This window comes from Sus scrofa, chromosome 6 (genome assembly GCF_054392235.1).
Source record: "Sus scrofa isolate SSC_HxYL_T2T_F1_AM1 chromosome 6, Sscrofa_HxYL_maternal_Yorkshire_Landrace_v2.0, whole genome shotgun sequence".
Classification (NCBI taxonomy): Eukaryota; Metazoa; Chordata; class Mammalia; order Artiodactyla; family Suidae; genus Sus; species Sus scrofa.
In genome coordinates, this window is record NC_139388.1 from 29,263,173 (window position 1) to 29,282,183 (window position 19,011).

Below are 19,011 nucleotides of genomic sequence, written 5' to 3' on the forward strand. Positions count from 1 at the left end.
GTGGCCCTGGGGTCTGGCTGGGACGAGTGCACACAGATGCGCCTTTGCTGTAGGACATGTCCTGGGGCTCGTGCTGGGGAGAGGCCTCCAGAGTGTCCCACCATGTGGGGGAGAAGCTAGGCCCCACCAGGGGCACCTGTAGGGCTTTGGGCTGGGTGTAAGGAGCAAGTTGTCTGGCCCTCTGGTATTTCCTGCCCATCACCCCTGGGCTGGGCTGCTTCACCTGAGGTGGGAAGGGCAAGGGCCCCTGAACTTCAGACAAGAAGGTACGATCTGGAATTTTTAATCTTGTTGGGTGTACAACAAAGACTGTGGCTTGGCTGCTGAAGTTCAGTGCTGGTGGGGGGCCGGAAGAGCTCCTGAGAGGAACCAGGTGGGGCACAGGCCTTAGTGTGAGAAATGGGCTGGGCAAGAGCAGAGTCTGCTCCTCCCCAGCACCAGACCCAGCCTCCCTGTGGGCCTGGCCTCTGGACCTAGGCCTGGACAGGAGAGCGGGAGGTGGTACTTCTAGGGGCCCAGGACAGTGACATGTAGCTGGACAAAGTTCCTGCTGGGCTGTGGGACAGGGGCAGGAAGCCCAAGTCCTAGAAAAGGGGTTTAGAGCTTGAGAAAGGGGCTCTGGGATACATAGCAGGAGGAGGCAGGAGGCACTGTGTCAAACTCTAGGTCAAGAGGCCAGGGCTGGGGACACCGGAGGTAACAGGCTGAGCCACAGGGCTGGTACTGACCTGTCCTCAGAGTGTTAGGGTCAGGTCAGCCCCTCCCACGAAGCGGGACTGGACGCAGGTCACCTGGGGCAGTTGGGCTTGGAACCGCCTAACGGAAGCTATGCTGATGCCAGGACACAGGGCCACATCTACCATCTGGAGCTGCCTGCACGCCTGCCCAATGGAATCCAAAGTTCTGCGGGGAGGCCGCTGGATGAGCACCCAACCGGGCACAGGGCCCGGCCCAGCCCAAGCCCACACACCAAGGCAGTGCCGGACACACTCACCGTGCTGTGAGCTGACTGCAACTGGACAGGTTGAGGTGCTGCAGCCTCGGCCAGGAGCCGGCTGCCTGGGCCCAGCCTTCGTCACTGAGGAGGCTGCAGTGACTCAGTGCCAAGCGCTCCAGGCTGGGGCAGCCCCTGGCCACAGCGACCAAGCCCTTGTCCGTGAGTGCTGGCAACAGACTCAGGGAGAGCCGCCTCAGCTGGGGGAACTGGAGCACCTGCAAGGACGGGGTGGAGGATGATGTGACGCTGGAGCACTTCCAGCTTCCCCCATTTGCAGCCAGAGGAGTGGCTGCAGGCAGCAGAAGCCAATGAGAAAGGAAGGTTTTCCAAGCAAAAAATGGGTTGACCCGGGCCCCTGGCTCCAGTCCCAGGATCCTCAGCCTATCCGAGCCCCCAAGCCACACACCTTGGTCAAACTGGCATCAGTCAGCTTGCTGCAGGCTGTGAGGTCCAACTCCCGCAGGGCCTGCAGCATGAGCAGGGAGGGGCCCTGTGGCTGGGGAGAAGGATCCTTGAGGCTGGAGGCCTGATGTTCCAGCTCTCGGTGTGGCTGTGGGAGGAAGCCCCTGCTTCTCAGGTTCCTCCTGAGTTTGCCTTCAAACGTTCCCAGGGAGACTCAGGAGGGCAGCTGAGCTCGGGGAGCGCCCCTCCCCCCATGACTTCGAGGGTCCCGCACCTGGGGCCCCTGCGAAGTCTCCTCACTTGGTTCCTGCAGCCCCAGAAGCCCCCAGTCCTGGAGCTCCTTGCACCAGGCCAGGCGCAGGACTGAGAGCTGGGTGAGGTAGGTGCAGATGGCCTGCATGGTCTGGTTGGTGAGAGCCACACAGGAGGATAAGTCCAGCACCCTGAGGCTTGGGCCCAGCACTGGGATCAGGGAGAGCACCGAGGCGTCCTAGGAGGGAAGTGGAAAAGGGAGAGGGCAATACAGAGGTGTCTTGTGCCTGTGTCGCCAGGTTTGGCAGGGGTCACTAGGAAGCTTCTGCCCAAGGTTCCAACCCCACAGGCAATAGGGAGGTCCCACAGGGTCCACGGAAGACAGCAACAATGTGCCTGTGCTGGTCAATGGCGGGGGGGTGGGGGGCAGCTGTAGAGGTGGGACACCGGGAGGCCATGAATGCCTACACTGGCTGGGCAAGAGGATGCAGGTAAGCATTTTGAAGTTTTCCATCTGGCCCATGCTCCCAGCACCGCGGTGCACATCTGATCCTGGTGGAGCCCATCAGATATGCTCCCTCTAGAAGTGTGAGGGCACAGAGAGGGTAGGGCTGCCCCCAGCCAGGAGCAGTTGGGGTGGGGGCGGGGACTAAGGGTGGAACAGAGCAAACTGCTTTGTAGGGAGATGCAGAGACACAGAATGGGGGGCCCCAGGGAGAGCAGCTAAGAGACAGTGGTGAAGCGGTGAGGGCGGCGCAGGGCAGGGGAAGAAAGCATTTGTGGGGGAAGGTTGAGCCGGTTTCCAGGTGGGGAATGTCCTGGGCACCATGCTAGACTGAAGGAATAATCTGCTAAAACGGGAGAGATTGACCTTGCCAAGACTGGGATGCCACCCAAAGGGACTGGGCTATTGATGGAACTGGCTTCAGGCAAGAATTGACCCTGCTGCTCCTACGACCAGTTACCCCCTTGGGCCCGGATGGAGCAACCGCTGCTCCTGTAACCTCGCCTCACTGCCCCTTCCCAGCAGGGCTCACTTCCTTTCCCCAGCCTTCTTCGCCCCCAGAACCCCCACCCTCCGTCCCCTCCCGAGACTGCAGTGGTCACCAAGACATTGGCTTGTGACGTGTGTGTCACTTTGGGCTGCCTGCCTGCCCCCAGCCGTGGACCGCCCTCTATCTCTGTCTGCCTCAGCTCCTTTCCCCTTCCAGCCTGCGTCCTGAGTTCCGTTCTATCGGCTACTCCTTGGATACAAACACCAGGCACCTCCCTGGTGCCTCTCTGCCAGTCCCCCCAGTCCCTGGCCCTGGTGAGGAAGGAAGGGGATGGGACGCTCACCTTGAGTGAGGAGCAGTGGGCCAGGCTGAGGGAGGCCAGTGGGGGTGGAGCTCCGCGCGCGGAGCCCAGGGCCTGGGCCAACGCCCGCCCTCTCAGCAGGCAGCACTCGGCCAGGTCCAGGCTCTGCAGCTCCCGCAGCCCCCCCAGCGCTGAGCATCCTGCATCCGTCAGCCGCTGCAGCTTCCTCAGACTCAGCCGCTGCAGGTGCCGCAGGCCCCGGCTCACAGCCAAGATTGCCCCGTCAGCCAGTTCTGAGCAGCCGCTGAGGTCCAGGGAGGTAAGGCCTGGTTGCTGGCAGCAAAGGGCGGCCACGGCCTCTGTGGAGAGGTCCCGGCAGCTGTGCAGGCTCAGCTCCTGCAGCCTCAGCCTGGCCACTTGGCCCAGGGCCTGCAGGGCCTCGGGGGGCAAGCCAGTGCCACTCAGGTCCAGGGCGTGCAGCCTAGCAGCCCGCTCCTTCACAAACCGCAGCAGGTTGCAGAAGGAGAGTTGGGAGGGGGAGGAGTCCTGGGGGCCAAGGGAGCCCCGGGCTGGGCCCAGTTCGAAGGTGAGGTGGCAGTAGGCCAAGGAGAGGCGCTCCAGGCTGGGGGCGCAGCTGCTGAGCCGGTTGAAGCTGAGATCGGCCAGGTCCCTCAGGCTAGCCAGACTGAGCTCACGGAGGCCGCTCAGGGCCTGCTGGACCCGCTGCGCCGTCTCGGGCTGAGCCAGCAGCATGCCTGACGTGAAGAGGCTGTTGCAGCCACTGAGGTCAAGGATACGCAGGGCCGGGCAGCCCAGGATCAGAGCCACGAAGGAGGCCTCTGTGGGACTGCCTCCACCAAGGCACAGGCTCTGTAAGTGCGGCCCTAGGTGGTCGGCAACACACTGCAGCACCTCGTGTGAAGCCGGCGAGCCATCCAGGTTGGTCAGGCTGATGCAGGAGATGCCCCTGAGACCCAGGCGCTTAATGGCCGGAAGGGAGGAAGAGGACACGGGGATGTTGTACCGCACGTGGCTCTAAGGGGCAGCAGAAGGCCCGGGATTAGCCCCTGGGTCTCAGAGTGTACTGGGCATCGGGTCTCATGGCAGTTCACTGGCCAGAGTTGGAGGGCACGTCAGGAAAGGGCCCTGTGGTGTGTGGTGGGGACCCACTGTGGTGTGGGGTGTCCTGTATGGTTGAGGGGGCTGCTGAGGGGAAGTGGGAGCTGGGAGGACAGTTCACACTGGGGCTCAAATGGAATGACTGTGAGGGGACGACAGGAAGGCGAATGGTGGACAGAATGAATGCCTCTGGAGGGGCTGGGCCAGAGTGGGGACTTGCTATGCTGGGTACGGCAGGGTTGGGGGGTGGCCTGGAGGAGAGCCAGCAAAGCCCCCACGGAGCAGGACAAAGTAGGCTGGACCCCAACATTTGGGACTTTCAGATAGTGGCTCTGAGACCAGGCCTCAGCTTGGCATTAGCTAAGCAACCAGCCTCTGCCACATTCTCGAGAGAATATAAATAGCCGTCAGACCAGCTGACGGCAGGAAGAAGCAACACAGGTGTCGCTCACCACAATTCCCTGTGACCCACGTGCAGAAATCTGGGGCAGGCAGTGAGGCTGCGGTCCCAGGATGGCCTCAGTGTCTCGGCCACATGAATGTTTGCAAAAATGGGTTTTGTGTGTCGTTGAACACGTGCGCATGCCCGTGTGTGTGGTATGCGCATGCGTGGGTGAGTGTGGGAGCTCACACGTGTGGGTCCTTTAGGCTCGAGAGTTTAAGAGGTGCTTGCGATGCCTGCGGCTTGTCGGAGGGTCTGTCTTGTCTGTCCAGGTAAGGAGGGACCAGCGTCCCATTTCTGTGGACAGGAGCTCAGAGACTGAATCTCAGAGGCGGGGAGGAGTTGGCCCAGCTGTAGGGGAACAGTGTGGGGAGCCCACAGAGTCGGGGGGTGGGAAGAAAAGCTCGGGGCTACGTGCTCGACGTGGTCGTGGGAAAAAGTTGGCTTGTGTAGGAGTTTGTGGAGCCCCCAGTGAGGGAGATGTTTTTGTAGACCCTTCCCTGACCTGGTGCCAGAGGGAGTTAAAGGACAGTGGGGAATGTGGGGAACTAACTGGTCTCTGGGGGGAGGGAGAAGAGAGCTGGGTTTCTAACATCCGAGCCCTGTTTCTCTATCCCCGGCCCACGCCCAGGCTGCAGGCAAGTGGTACGCAATCAAAAACTCGTGTTTTCACAAGCAAGCTCCCCGAAAAACCTGTCCTCTGGGAGTTACGGCAAGCGCAAGCCGACACTCCTTGCTTGTTGTCCACAGAACATCAAAAGGGAACCAGAAAGGTAGACACGACACCTAATAGGCGCTCCGGCAAGATGCTTATCCACAGGATTCGCCCAGAAAGACACGTGGAGCTCACTCCCAGGTACGAGAACCAGCCGCCTATGGCTGTCGCCACAGAAAGGAGCCTGTGCTAAGGGGGAGATCAGCTCCTGCTGGGGAATCTGGTGCTCAAACCAGGTTCCCGTTTTAGACAACAAGGTTGTTATGGATGAGAGATGCACTCCCCACAGATTCCCCTGTGGACATCGGGAGACAATGGGGGTACTGGGGACCTGGGTCCCCCTCTCAGATCTAAGGAGAGAGCTGGGCAGGATCCCAGTGTCTGAATGTACTCAAAGGGTCAGAGAGGAAGAGAAAGGAAAGGTAAAGCCTGCCTCCAGCCATTTCCAAGCCCTGCAGTGACGGAGGAGCCCATCCGATGATGAGTAGAGTGAACTCCGGAGGGGGGACTGCAGAGCCCTGCTGGTTGCCAGGCAGCACCCGCCCCCACCAGTCACATGCCACCCCCACAGGCCTCAGCTCCAGCAGCCTTCAATTTTCCTCCTTTTCTAATCTTTCTGAGCCTCAGCTGCCAGGAATATTCTTCCCTCTCTCACCGCTTTCCTGTGAGCAAGGTAGACAATCCCCGAGTTCAAGTGCAGGGCTGGCTGGAGGCAGCAGAAGCTACCCAATGAAAGGGCAGGACTTGGCCTAAAGGACTTTCAGCTGTGGGGTGGGGGTGCGATTTGAGACCACCTCCCCGCTCCCCGCTGATTTCCTTGGTGGGGGAGGAGGCAGCCGCCAAGCCATCACACAGGTGTTCTCTCCTGGACTCAAACACAGGAGCTCAGGAGCAGCCTGTTAGGGCCACGTATCATCCGTGGTAGTAGAGCAGCAAGCAGAAGCAGCAGGCTTCTGGGTTCTGGTCTCTGGCTCCAGTGTAGGAAAGCCCCCTCCTTGGGCCCTAGGAAGATGCTTCTAAAGGCCCAAAGGAGGACTCCATGGGTACCTGCTCCAGCTTCAGCCACCCCATCCACAGAAGGGCTAGCTCCCTGGTCTCCTCCTTTCCCAATGCTGGCGTCTTAAGCGTAAATGAGCAATTATCTGGAAAATGTGCTAAACCTGCTAAAAGTGATACATGTTCGCTGACTGTGAGAGGCCAGGACTCTGTCGTACCTACTAAAGTCCTGAAGCCTGTGTGAAGACTTGGAAAGCCATGTCAGAGACAACGGCTCTCCTGTCTGCAGGCACAGGAATCCGAAGTTAACATGCCTGCATCTAGAAGTTCTTTGAGAGGGAATTCACATTGTGGCTCGGTGGTAATAAGCCCGCCTCGTATCGATGAGGATGCAGGTTCGATCCCTGGCCTCGCTCAGTGGGTTAAGGATCCGGTGTTGCCATGAGCTGTGGTGTAGGTCACAGACATGGCTTGGATCTGGTGTTGCTGTGGCTGTGGTGCAGGCCAGCAGCTGCAGCTCTGATTCGACCCCTAGCCTGGGAACCTCCATATGCCTTGGGTACAGCCCCTAGCCTGGGAACTTCAATATGCCACAGGTGTGGCCCTAGAAAGCAAAAAACAAACACAAACAAAAAACCAAGAAGGCCTTTGAGAAAATCTATGTCCTGGCACTGAGGGGTTCTGGTCTCCAGTGAGTAGTCAGACCTTGAGGGTCATTTCCAGGGGCTTTAGAGACACCTCAAGCAGCAGAAGGCAGGAGCTGAGCCATCCTGACATCTTCACAGTGACCAATCTGGTGGCAGACAAACAGGGCTCCCTCCGGAATGGACACAGCTCAGGTGTGTGTTGGGGTGCTGCCTTTGTCTGTCTTCTTATTCGAGAAAAATTGGAATTAAGTGGGGGTGGGTCAGGGAAAATAAGAAGTCACCTAGTCAGCATCCTAGCCTGGCCTGGTGAGCCATGTAGACCCCAGCTTGGCGCTGATGAGACAGAATCTTCTGTAGCACCTACTAGCTGGGGTACTACCTCCTCATCCACCTGCTGAGTCCTGGGAGGTGGTTCCTGCCAGTAGGTGTCTCCAGACTACTTTCTGGGATGTGACAGTGGTGGGATGTCAGCAGGGCCCTAGGTGCCCAGGTAGCTGTGGCCTGGCTTCCCAGCGGGGATGGCTGAGTTTGGCAGAGGTACCAAAAAAGGTCTCAATCAATGCTCTGTCTGCAGCTCATGGTTAGCTGGAGCAGCCCCAGTGCTAAAATGGTAGACTCTACGATCCCAGGCTCTGACCCCGGCTGCCTCCTTTTCCTCATTTCCCTCATCCCTATTCTCATCTCACCTTTATCCCCGGAGGCTGACTGCCCACTTTGCTTCTTCTGCCTTCTCCTTCTTCGCTAGACTCCAAAAGGCCTCTCCCCTGATCACTTCTCCTCAAGGTCCTAGTGGCCCTGCCCCTGTCAGGCTGCTGTGCCCATTCTCCTTGCCCTCTGCCCAGCCAGGATGACGAGGCCGCCGCCGCCTCTGGGTGTGTGCTGGGGATACAGCATTCTGCCCGAGGAGGCCACGCTCTCCCCCTTGGCCTGCGCTGTCCGCACTGGCCTCCCCCTCTGTCAGTTCCCTAAGACTCTCTCTAAGCCCATGATCTTCTCCAGCCCCTGGTGCACCCTCCGCTCACTTCAGCCTTCTCAGAGAGGACCTTTCCGCTTCACAAAGACACCACAGTCCCTCTGCCTGTTCACATCCGCCAGCCCACCCCTGGCAGGACCCATCCTAAACTCCTTCCCTCTCCTGCTTTTGGATTCAAGGCAACACCCTCCTCCCGGCCACTGAGCCTGTCCCTGACCTTCTCCTCAGAGCATCCTGCAGTCTCTGCCTTTCCACTGCTCCTTTCTCAGGGTCCACAAACACCCCAGAGTCTTAACAAACAGCCTCCCTGGATCCTGCACCCCCTCTTCTCACCTCCCACCCCTCCCTTCTAGAGTCATGCTTCTTGAAAGCACAAGGGCACCCACACTCACTGTGGCCACCTCTTTACCACGGACTCGCCCACGTCGCCCTCCATCACTGTCTCCAGAGAATCACTGCTTCCCAGCAGCAGCTCTTCTCCAGCAAGGGCATCAACATCCGGGGACTCCTCTGCTGACCTCGCACAAGTGCCCTCTCTGTCATGCTACCTGCTATGGATGGCCAGTCTCCCACTAAAGCTCTTTCCCTCTCGGGGTGCTGAGCCTCTGCCCTCTTAGCGCTTCTGTCTTCTAGCCTGCGCCCCATCAGCCTCTTTCAGGGTCACCAAAAAAGAGAAAGACTCAGTCATAGGCCAGGGCGTTCTCCATAGTTGGCTCCGCTCCACCACACACGCAGTTTCCCTCCTCCCCAGCGGACTGCCCTGCATCCCCCTCCAGTTACTGTATTTGTGGTTCACACCTTCTTCCTGAGAGCCACGGCCTGATGGACCTCTGCAGATACAAAGGTGTAACCTGCCTAAATCTGAGTTCACCGTCTTATTCCTGGACTCTGGCCCTTCTGAATCCTCAGCGCCCTCTACCAGTCACCCAAGTCAGAGATCTGGGTGTCTTCCTAGACGGCTCCCTCATATCCACGATGACCAAAGTCTCCATCCCATCTCCTCGATACACTGTAATACGGCTTTCTGCTCCCCCCTCACTGCTCTGCCTTAGCTCAGGTGCCCTTACTACCTGTCAGAATATATTACAGCAGCTTCCTCCTGGTCAGGATCCTGGCCTCCAGACTCCTTGGTTTTGTTACCAGGGTGATCCTCACAAAGAGGTAACTGGCCATGCTCTTCAGGCCCTTTGACGGGTCGCCGCTGCACAAGATGGAGACGGAGCATCCTGCTGGCACCTGAGCCTTTCTCTGTCAGACCCCTGCCTACTTCAGTCCCAGCTTTCCATGCCTGCACCCGCTCCACACTGGCTCTGCGAATACCAACTTGTGACTGTTGTCTCATGCTCTCAAGTCTGGGTTAAACTTTTTTTTTTTTCCCTGGGTTGTTTTTTTTTTTTCGGGGGGGGGATCTGACCCCTCACCTACCCCTATTTGTCTATTTAGAGAATACTCATTCCTCTAGAGATTGAGCCCAAGCATGCGCTTCTTCACGGGGTCCTTCCTGGATCTTCTCTGCATCCTTGGCATGCCTCGGAAGGCTCCGAGTGCAGCACCCAGCCCCCTCCTCTTGACTTGTGCTGTCTCCCTCCAACTACCAACTCTGAGTGTATGTCTGCCCCAGCTTTGCACCCCTGAGGCCCAGCTCGGTGCTGGGCACAGATAGGCAGCATCACCATCTGAGTGAGTGATGCCCTCCGTGTGTCTCTGGTAACTTTCTCTCTCCTGCGTTGTGACCATTCGGAACATCTCTGCTGAGGCCCTGGCCTCAGTTTCTCTACTTACTCCCCTAGGATAGCTTAGCCTCCGAATTCACCAAGCAAAGAACCCACCAATCTTTAGGGATCTTCCTCAGCAAATAGCGTCACATTGCCATCCCCGCCCCTCCGCTTCCTGAGGAGAGGGGACATCCCCTCCATCTTCCACAAGACCAAGCCTGGAGCCTGTCTCTGCTACCACCTCCGGTGGTGGCCACCACCTCTTTCCTCCCTAGTGACTCCTTCAGGATAGAAACACCTTACCGATTTCTCCCACTTAAAGTCCTTTTGTCGGAGTTCCCATCGTGGCTCAGTAGAAGTGAATCGGACCAGGAACCATGAGGTTGCAGGTTCGATCCCTGGTCTCACTCAGTGGGTTAAGGATCCGGCATTGCTGTGAGCTGTGATGTAGGTCGCAGAGGCGGCTCGGATCCCATGTGGCTGTGGCATAGGCTGGTGGCTACAGCTCCAATTAGACCCCTAGCCTGGGAACCTCCATATGCCGAGGGTGCTGGCCCTAAAAATACAAAAAATACAAAAATACAAAAAAAAAAAAAAATCCTTCTGTCAAGCCCACCTCAAGCTCTCTTTACAGTTGGATGTATTTCCTTCCTCTCATGAATAATTTTGCAAATGAGGTCTCACTTCCTTTCTTCTCTCATTGACTCCTCAAGCCGCCTGGCTTCCCCGCCAGATGCCAAAAGGCTGAAGCCGTTGGTGACCTCCCTGGATGTCAAACATCATGGACACTATCTGTTCTTTATTTTCTGGACTCTGTGGGATTTGACACTGTTAGCCATCTACTCAAAGCTTTTTTTTTTTTTAAATATATACAATGATTTTTTTTTCCATTATAACTGGTTTACTCTCTACTCAAAGCTTTTAATGTTCTTCACCTTTGACTTCCGTGCCCTACTCTTGCTGGGGTCTCCTCAGCCCCCTCTGCAGGCCCCTTCCCCCTCCTGCCTTTGCTCTGGGGTCCTCCCCTGGGCTTTCTCTGTGGCCTGCTGTTCAGGGCTCTTCATGCTCTCCCTGGGGGAAGTGACTTAGAGCCATGGCTTAAACCTCCACCTGTTCTTTAATGACACCCACATCTGTATTTATTACCAACCCTTCTCTTGAATTCCTCTCCCATAAATCCAACTGCCAACTGGATCTCGCCATTTAGTTGTCTTTTACTTCAAATTTTCAACAAGTTCAAATCAAATTCCTTTAGACACTAAGCTCAGTGACACTGGATAAATAACAACAGAACCTACCTAAACACACATATTTGATATGTGACAGAGGAGGCTTCCAATGCATTATACACAAATGGTATTTGGGCTATGTGAAAACTAAGCAGTTTAGCTTTCTATCTTAGAGCATAAATCAAAATCAATTCCACGAACCAAAAAATTAATAGAGTTCCCACTATGGCGCAATGGGATCAGCGGTGTCATGGGAGCACGGGGATGCAGGTTTGATCCCCCCGCCCAGCACAGTGGGTTAAGGACCTGGCATTGCCGCAGCTGTGGCTTAGGTTGAGACTGCGGCTCTGATCTGATCCCTGGCCTGGGAGCTGTGTATGCCTCAGGGAGATCAAAAAAGAAAAAAAAAATGTATATATAAAAATTCAGACCTTAAAACATAAACAATTTGACTGTGAATCTAAAACTGCTCTAGGAAATAAACTCTAATTTTAAAAAAGCTAAATATGATTGTACATTTATCAGATATCTGAAGAGGCAAAGGATCTCTAAAGCAATGGAAGAAATAAGAAAGAAAAGAATGTTCAGAATCAACAACCTAAAAATTCAACCTCTATCCCATAAACATCTACAAATTAAAAGGCAGATATTCTTAGACTATATTTCAATATGTAAAAGATGAATCTCTTTAATGCATAAAAAGTTCATACAAATGGATAAGAAAAATACCAAGACCCTTATAGTTAAAATGGATAAAGAACACAAATAAAAGGGGGAACTCAATGGTTAGGTCATGAGAAAAGTGTTTAACATCAGTGATAATCAAAGAAGTCCAGACTAAAACAAAGAGCTAAACCAAATCTAACAAAAAAGCAAAGCTATCATTGCTTGCCTTTCAACCTAGCACAGACGTCTGCTTTCATCTCCTAGTGGACTGTCTCCCTCCACTCCGATCAGCCCCTCCAGTCCTCCCTGCGCTGTGGGATTTCTACCTTAGAAATCACCCCTCCATCTCACACACTTTCGCCTTGTCAATCCTTAAAGTGCCCATGACGGGAATCAGGAGAAAGCTCCAGCAGTGCTGCCTGGCACATCTGCCAGCTTGCTGTCTGACCCTCTTCTAGCTTCATCTCCCACAGACATTTAAGTTCCAGTTCAGAGGGAACTCGTGTGGTCATTTCCAGAACTATTTTACACTTTGGTGCCCTCACTCGTGCTGTGATTCGTTCTGGAAGACCAAGCTTATCTTCATCCTATTCCTTTAGGAAGCCTTTCCTGACGCTGCCAGTCCCCTTTGGATGTCCTGCATGTCCCCAAGGCACCCTTCATTCTACAGCACTGAGCACATGGCATCCTGACTACTCATGTTATTTGTTTTTCTCCTTCACTTAGACTATTAGCTTCTCAGGGGAGGGGACTGTTTTTTATTCATCTGGAGAGTCCCAGCACTGCACCCAGAGCCAAGAATGTATGAATAAGTATGCAGGAATGAATGGATGGCTGATGTATGAGCAGGGCCATGAGCAAGCTGAAGCATGGGCCGGGCGAGGGTGGACACCTTACCTCCTGAAGGGCATTCCGGGCTGCACAGTACCAAGCCCGACTCACGAGGGAGGCCTCTTTTTGGTCTGACAGAGGCAGGAAGCTCAGAATATAAGTGAGCATCTGAGGGAAAAAGATAGGGCATTGGGGACTATTAGTGCTGTGGGAGCCTTTGGAACCTTCTCCAGCTGACAGCACAGGTCAGACAGGACTAGAGGACTGGTATCTAGTTCATCTTGGATCCTAAGCTTCATAGGGTCTTCACTTCCCCTCTTGAGCCTCCAGGTATCTTGACTGTGAAGAAACCTTTCCTCAGCACCTCCTGGATGCAGGCCGTTTTTAATTGATAAAAATCAAATTTCCTGCTTATCTGGGTATTGGGTCCAGATACACCTAGTTCAAATCCTTAATTAACTGACCTCTCCGAGTCTTGTTTTCCTGATCTATATGAGGTTCTTTAATGATTTTTTTTGGGGGGGTCTTTTTTGCCTTTTCTAGGGCTGCTTCCCATGGCATATGGAGGCTCCCAGGCTGGGGTCCAATCGGAGCTGAAGCTGCCGGCCTACACCACAGCCACAGCCACGCTGGATCTGAGCCGCGTCTGTGACCTACACCACAGATCATGGCAATGCCAGATCCTTAACCCACTGAGCAAGGGCAGGGACCGAACCCACAACCTCATGGTTCCTAGTCGGATTCGTTAACCACTGCACCACGACAGGAACTCCTTGTTTTCCTGATCTATAAAATGGCATTTGTAGTGAGATTTAAATGGGTTATTGTGACCCGTAAGTAACATGGTAAAGGGTCGAGTAGAATCTAGAATACAGCAAGTCGGATGCTCCTCCAGTAGCTTCAGGAAGTCACACTGGGACTGCACGCTTTCCTGTCTTCTTCACTTGCCAACTCACCTTCTCATCAAGACCCAGGCTGGTAGGCTCAGGCTCTGACTCCACCTATGCTCTCTGAGGCAAGGGGTGGGTGGGGCTTGGAGGCCTGTGAGACCAGAAATGATCCGGTACTAACTATTCTTTTCTTCTGGAATCCCCCCACCCCCTTTAAAATAGCCGTTCCTGTGGCATATGGAAGTTCGTGGGTCAGGGATTGAATCTGAGCCCAGCAGTGACCTACACCGCAGCTGCTGCGGCAATGCTGGATCCTTTAACCCACTGTGCAGGGCCTCCACAGCAACCCAAGCCATTGCAGTCAGATTCTTAGCCCACTGCATCACAGTGGGAACTCTGGAATCTTCCCTCCTGACTCCTGTAACACTTTTTTAGGACTCCTTTCACCACTCCAATTGTCCTATTTCTGCATTCTTCTGTGGCTCCCAGGGCTCAGACCTAGGTTTTTCAATCTGTTTGCATTCTAGGATGATAAATTCATTAGCATGGCTTTAATAGTTACCTCTACAGGAATAATCAACAATTCAGTATGGCCAAATTGTTTTATCACTCATGTGCTAGTCTAGTATCACCAACTGTCCACAGCATCCTTTCTCCAAATGTTTTATCATCACCTTCCTTTCAATCTCAGTCCAAAACAGCCTCTCCTCCCACCTTTCCAGGCCTTGGGCTTCAAGGCCAACAGTGCATCTTGCCTAAAGATCCTGATAATACTTTGTTCTCTTCATGCTCTTTTTGTCTCTCACTCTCAGATACAGGTGTAAAGCACAGGCTTTAGGCCAGGCTAACTTAGACTCATTCAAATCCCAGCTCCAACAGTTCCTAGCTGTATGATCTGTGTGACCTCAGGCAAGTACTTGAGCTCTTTATGTCTCAGTTTCCACACCTGTAAAATAGGGATATTAAAAAATCTAGATCATAGTCTTTATGATGGGGATTAAATTTTATATATATATGGTGTTTCATAAATAGTTGCTGGGTTGCTATTACTAATGCTTCTACTTTTGAAGCCTTACCATCTTAGTAGCCAACATCTTCATCACCCCAGAACTGGATTCCTTCCACAGTCTCCCACCTGATCGCCCTGCCTCCAGGCTCATCCTTGCTAATCAATCTGCACACTGCAACAAGGTTAGTTTCCTAAAAAAATAGCTTTCAGTTTCAGTGCACTCCTGATGAAAACCTTCAGCGTTCCCTAGTACCCTCAAAACAAAATCTCTTCTCCTGGGCCAGTGCGGCCAGGCCTCCAGGCCTGACTGGACCTCTTGTCCAAGAGCTTCCCCAACCCAGTCTCCTCACTAACCTACAAACACAGCCTGTCTACTTCCTTATTTCCTTTTGCCTATGTGGATCTTTTCCCTGGAATGTTCTTCCTTAAGCCTGACCTCACCAGCGCATTCTGATCTCTTCTTCCCTTTTCTGATCCCCAGTACACAGAAGGTACTCAGCCAACACTTACGGATTGAATGAAGTAAGGATGGATGGTCTTTTACCTTGATATTCACCAAAGGTTTGCTCAAGGAAGGGGTGGGAATATAAAGCAGATCATTACTGGGAGAACAGCCTCTGGGCCAGGGAAGCTGAGCCTGGGGAAGAGATCACTGATGGGGACTGGGACTGATCAAACCCCTGTTCCCAGGGGAAGGTAGGAAAACCTGTCTCAGTTGAGGTAAGATAGTGGCCATCCTGCCTTCTGGGGCTCAGCAACCAACCCAAGGAGCAAAGGGAAGGCAATAAAGCTGGCCTCACTGAGGGGAGGAAGCATGATTCTTTGAGCTGAGAAGGGAGGAGGCCTTTCCAGAGGGACCAAAAGAGGCAACGATAGGGAGGAGTGGTCATGCTATGAACCCCATCCCAAGGAACTACTAGAGATATGACTGGTCATCTCTGAGATCTTTGGGGATGGAATAGATATCCTCTGGGGCAGAAGGAGGAAAGGATCCCATGGCAGGGGGCTCACTGGGGTTGGAGCTGTCTTGTTTTTGCTAAGGGGAAGGAGCACCATTCTAAGGACCAGTGGGGAAAGGGTGGCATGTCTCCCTTGGGCTGTGGGAGGGGGCTGCCAAGTCTCAGAGCAAAAAGGATGGAGAGGCCACCGAAAGAGACCACTGGGGACAAAATCTGTTACCTCTCTACGGACAATGGCAGCAGAGTGGTCTTGCTCCCGGCTAAGGAAAGAGAAAACATCCTATGGGGTGAAGGGGGTACGGATGGCCATCACTATGGGCAGAAGGAGTCCGGGGGCAGGCCTCTCCCCAGGGAAGGAACTCAGAGACCATGCCTGAAGTTGATGGGAAGGGGCAGTCAGTTGCCCACCGCCAGGTGAGGGGGGCGGGGGCGGGGGCGGCGTCTCTCTGGGAGGAGGGAATGGAGAGACCATTCCAAGGGCCAATGGGGACAAGATAGGGTTACCCTTGGGGATGATGGGATGGAGCCGATATCTTCCAGAATTGAGGGGGAGGGGCGGCCATCGCAAGAGATGGGGGGTAGGCAGAGGCCCTGTCCTCGTTGAGGTGAAAGAGCAACAATCTCCTGGGGCCGATGGGGACGGAGAGGATGGTCCCTCAAGGTAAGCGGACGGAGTGGCCCAAAGGCGGGGCCATTACCCATAGCCTGCTGGTCCTAGGAGCTCCCGATCGGGTCGTTTCCGCCAGACGGGCGGGGCCAGGCGAGCTATCTGACAGCCCTTCCCCACAGCCTGGGACCCCGAGGGCGGGGTCTGTCCCGAGCTAGGCCAGAGGGCGGCCTCCTCTCACCTCCAGGGGCAGCGACTCCGCCATCGCATCCCTGCCGCCTCCGCCCCCGCGCAATGCTTTCTGGGAAGTGTAGTCCGGCCGACTCTGCTGGGCGGAGCTTGGGAAGGAAGTGGACGTCCCATTTCCGTCCCAGTTGCTGACGATTTGGGTCTGCACCGGAAGTGCCTTGCTGCCGATGTGTTATCCAGTGACTGCGGTTTCTGTCGTTCTCCCTTCTTTCCCTGCCTGGGTATTTGCGTCGCACCATGGCGGTAAGGAGGGCGGGTGGGGCGGAGTCGTCATGGCAAAGCGGTCCCGGGGCCAAGAGACTGAAAACAGAAGGAGGACCGCAAGGGACGTGGGTCGGCCAGAGAGGGGCGCCATCCAGTGGCTGGGCCGTACCAGATCGAGGTGGGCAGTGGAGAGGCGAAGGACCTTACCAGAAGTCTTGCCCGAGTGGGCTAGGCTTCCGTACCAGACAGTATCAGGACTAGCTAGAGGTTTGAGAGGCCTACGCCGCGTCAGCTCAGATCTGGTCTACTCCTGCAGAGGCCCAAGAGGGGCACCATTCAAGCCCACTCAGAGGAGTCCCTTCTAAAGGGTTTGTCCGCTCACAACTGAGTTATCAGAGGATCCAGGAGATACTGTCCTAGTATTGGATTGTTCCCATCCGGAGCAGGAGGTAGTCATTGCTGCGTGTGCAGGGAAGATGGTGTCAGCTCTAAGCAGGACAGTTTGGAGAGGTGGACATTCCAAGGATTGTAATAGATTTGAGCACCATGGGGATGTCAGATGAGGTACAGATGGAACTCTGTAGCTAACCAGAATGGTGGGAAAGTAGAGAAGACCCTGGCTGACGAGGGTTCTGACAGCATCTCACCATCTCTCTGCAGCCTAAGGGCAAAGTGGGCACGAGAGGGAAGAAGCAGATATTTGAGGAGAACAAAGAGACCCTGAAGTTCTATCTGCGGATCATACTGGGGGCCAACGTAAGTGCTTGCTTCCTTGCTAATGTGCCCACCCAGGGTCCCGCAGTCTTCAGCTCTGTTTGGTGGGGTGGAGTGGTGGTGGTATGTGACAGCCAAAGCCTGAAAAGAAAACTCCAATTGAAATTAAATGAGGGAGTTCTTTTTGTGGCTTAGCGGTTAATGAACCCAACTAAGATCCATGAAAGATGCAGGTTCTATCCCTGGCCTCACTCAGTGGTTTAAGGATCTGGCACTGCTGTGAGCTGTCGTATAGGTTGCAGATGTGGCTCAGATCCCACATGGCTGTGGTGGTGGTGCAGGCCAGCAGCTACAGCTCCGATTCAACCCCTTGCCTGGGAACTTCTGTATGCCCCAGGTGCGGCTCAGATAAAAAAATTGGGGAGTTCTCTTTTGGTGCCTTGGGTTAAGGATTTGGCATTGTCACTGCAGCAGCTTGGGTCATTGCTGTGGTGTGGGTTCAGTCCCTTGCCTGGGAACTTCCACACACCTCAGGTGTGGCCAAAAAAAAGAGTTCCCTGTTGGCTCAGTGAGTTAAGGATCTGGCGTTGTCACTGCTCTTGCTCTCGTTACAGCTGTGGCATGGGTACAGGCAAAAGAAAAATAAGGAATAAACATTGGAGTTCCCATTCTGGCTCAACGGGTTAAGAACCTGATGTAGTGTCCGTCAGGATGAGGGTTTGATCCCTGGCCTCACTCAGTGGGTTAAGGATCTGGCATTGCCGCAAGCTGTGGTGTATGTCACAGATGCAGCTCTCACCTGAGGTTGCTGTGGCTGTGGCGTAGGATGGCAGCTGCAACTCTGACTTGACCTCTAGCCCAGAAACTTCCATATGCCTCAGGTGTAGCCATAAAAAGAAAAGAAAAAAGAGCTGAATAGTCAGAACAAAAAAAAACGAGGGTGTGGGTCTCAGATGGAGACTCTTCCCCTCCTAAGTACACAGGGCCTTCTTTTATAGGCCGATGGGTCAGAGGGGAGTCTGGGTACTCGGGGAGCTGACCTCTCCCCTCAACGCTGTGAGAAGCTTGTCCTCCTTTCATAGCCTGGCCTTAAATCTTGGTTAGAGTTGAGGGTAAGCCAATGGTTTAGTAAGCTTTTGATCCCAGCCTGGTCCTGTGTCTGCCTACAGGCCATTTACTGTCTTGTGACCCTGGTCATCTTCTACTCATCTGCCTCGTTTTGGGCCTGGGTAAGTGTCCCCCATCCTGGCAAGTGGATAAACTCGTAGGGTCAGTGGCTGGCCTTTAATACCCCCGTTTTTATTCTGCAGATGGCTCTGGGCTTTAGTCTGGCAGTATATGGGGCCAGCTACCATTCTATGAGCTCGATGGCAAGGGCAGCCTTCTCTGAGGATGGGGCCCTGATGGATGGTGGAATGGACCTCAACATGGAACAGGGCATGGCAGAGTGAGTGTCCCCCGCTGCCAGGCCAGGTGAGCGGCCCCAGGGCTGGGGTGCTGGGGCCCAGGTAGCCCAAGACCCACAGCTGCCTGCAACTGGAACTGGGTGGAAAGGAATTGAAGTAGGGCTTGTCTATTTTTGGCCCTTGCAGCCTCGCTTCTATCCACAGGCACCTTAAGGATGTGATCCTACTGACAGCCATCGTGCAGGTGCTCAGCTGCTTTTCTCTCTACATCTGGTCCTTCTGGCTTCTGGTATGTGGGTCATGGGGCTCCCAAGGAGGAGCTAAGGCTCGAACCCTTCTCTTCTTTCATTTCCTGTACTTGGCTTTAAGCTACCTTTTCTCTCCTAGGCCCCAGGCAGAGCCCTTTACCTCCTGTGGGTCAATGTACTAGGCCCTTGGTTCACAGCAGAGAGTGGCACCCCAGCACCAGAGCACAACGAGAAAAGGCAGCGCCGACAGGAGCGGCGGCAAATGAAGCGGTTATAGCCACTGACATTGTGGCTACGAGTTTCTGGGCCCTGGGTGGCTGTCAGGCTGTGTAGCCCCCGTGCGAGGAGCAGCGAGGGCCTAGTCCAGGGGCCAAAAGCAGTCTAAGGCATAAAATTGTTGAATAAATGGCTTATGATGTGGCTAACGCCTGTGTGCATGATAATG

The 19,011-nt window shown here is 54.5% G+C and overlaps 4 protein-coding genes across 29 annotated transcripts in view; 2 read left to right on the forward strand and 2 right to left on the reverse strand.

Moving 5' to 3' along the window:
• Window positions 1-19,011, reverse strand: part of TK2 (thymidine kinase 2) — a 1,024,677-nt gene that overhangs the window by 621,629 nt on the left and 384,037 nt on the right. The window lies entirely within an intron of this gene.
• LOC100524680 (Leucine-rich repeat-containing protein 29) lies at window positions 268-16,048 on the reverse strand. Of its 19 annotated transcripts, none has more exons than XR_014805740.1 (8): window positions 15,987-16,048; window positions 12,347-12,448; window positions 2,990-3,982; window positions 1,674-1,889; window positions 1,404-1,547; window positions 995-1,212; window positions 729-881; window positions 268-359 (listed from the first exon to the last, which is right to left on the reverse strand). XR_014805740.1 is itself a non-coding variant. In XM_084960027.1 (8 exons), exons 1-7 carry the CDS (start codon window positions 16,008-16,010, stop codon window positions 735-737), a joined length of 1,812 nt encoding a protein of 603 aa, XP_084816153.1. In that variant the 5' UTR covers window positions 16,011-16,048; the 3' UTR covers window positions 268-359; window positions 729-734. The 19 variants fall into 19 exon arrangements, 17 of the variants coding, with proteins under 17 accessions (XP_084816153.1, XP_084816155.1, XP_084816151.1 ...); XM_084960027.1 differs by having other exon boundaries at window positions 729-903; window positions 2,990-3,928; XM_084960029.1 differs by having other exon boundaries at window positions 729-903; window positions 1,404-1,493.
• On the forward strand, window positions 4,530-16,038 carry LOC146402266 (uncharacterized). 3 transcript variants are annotated; one of them, XM_084960173.1, is made up of 4 exons: window positions 4,530-4,780; window positions 5,259-5,364; window positions 14,298-14,361; window positions 14,661-16,038. In XM_084960173.1, exons 1-4 carry the CDS (start codon window positions 4,741-4,743, stop codon window positions 14,694-14,696), a joined length of 246 nt encoding a protein of 81 aa, XP_084816299.1. In that variant the 5' UTR covers window positions 4,530-4,740; the 3' UTR covers window positions 14,697-16,038. The 3 variants fall into 3 exon arrangements, with proteins under 3 accessions (XP_084816299.1, XP_084816298.1, XP_084816297.1); XM_084960172.1 differs by having other exon boundaries at window positions 4,550-4,780; window positions 5,140-5,364; window positions 14,661-14,831; XM_084960171.1 differs by lacking the exons at window positions 14,298-14,361; window positions 14,661-16,038 and adding an exon at window positions 8,193-10,152 and having other exon boundaries at window positions 4,550-4,780; window positions 5,140-5,364.
• TMEM208 (transmembrane protein 208) lies at window positions 16,134-18,991 on the forward strand. 6 transcript variants are annotated; one of them, XR_014805807.1, is made up of 6 exons: window positions 16,134-16,237; window positions 16,859-16,954; window positions 18,082-18,141; window positions 18,223-18,385; window positions 18,505-18,607; window positions 18,706-18,991. XR_014805807.1 is itself a non-coding variant. In XM_003126937.5 (6 exons), the coding sequence occupies exons 1-6, from the start codon at window positions 16,232-16,234 to the stop codon at window positions 18,841-18,843; spliced, it is 540 nt and encodes a 179-aa protein (XP_003126985.1). In that variant the 5' UTR covers window positions 16,134-16,231; the 3' UTR covers window positions 18,844-18,991. The 6 variants fall into 6 exon arrangements, 4 of the variants coding, with proteins under 4 accessions (XP_003126985.1, XP_003126984.1, XP_005664468.1 ...); XR_014805806.1 differs by having other exon boundaries at window positions 18,523-18,607; XM_003126937.5 differs by having other exon boundaries at window positions 18,223-18,359.

Coding starts and splice junctions, on each gene's coding strand:
- LOC100524680 (XM_084960040.1), bottom strand. CDS start 15,840: ATGGGTAATGGCCCCGCCTTTGGGCCACTCCGTCCGCTTACCTTGAGG. Junction 12,449..15,642: donor CCATCCCATCATCCCCAAGG/GTAACCCTATCT, acceptor TTTTTCCCTCAG/ATGCTCACTTATATTCTGAG. Junction 1,213..1,403: donor CTGATGCCAGTTTGACCAAG/GTGTGTGGCTTG, acceptor CCGTCCTTGCAG/GTGCTCCAGTTCCCCCAGCT.
- TMEM208 (XM_003126937.5), top strand. Junction 16,955..18,081: donor GGATCATACTGGGGGCCAAC/GTAAGTGCTTGC, acceptor GTCTGCCTACAG/GCCATTTACTGTCTTGTGAC. Junction 18,360..18,504: donor ATGGAACAGGGCATGGCAGA/GTGAGTGTCCCC, acceptor TGGCCCTTGCAG/CCTCGCTTCTATCCACAGGC.
- LOC146402266 (XM_084960171.1), top strand. CDS start 4,602: ATGAATGTTTGCAAAAATGGGTTTTGTGTGTCGTTGAACACGTGCGCA. Junction 4,781..5,139: donor GGTCTGTCTTGTCTGTCCAG/GTAAGGAGGGAC, acceptor GCCCACGCCCAG/GCTGCAGGCAAGTGGTACGC. Junction 5,365..8,192: donor CACGTGGAGCTCACTCCCAG/GTACGAGAACCA, acceptor CCTCCCTTCTAG/AGTCATGCTTCTTGAAAGCA.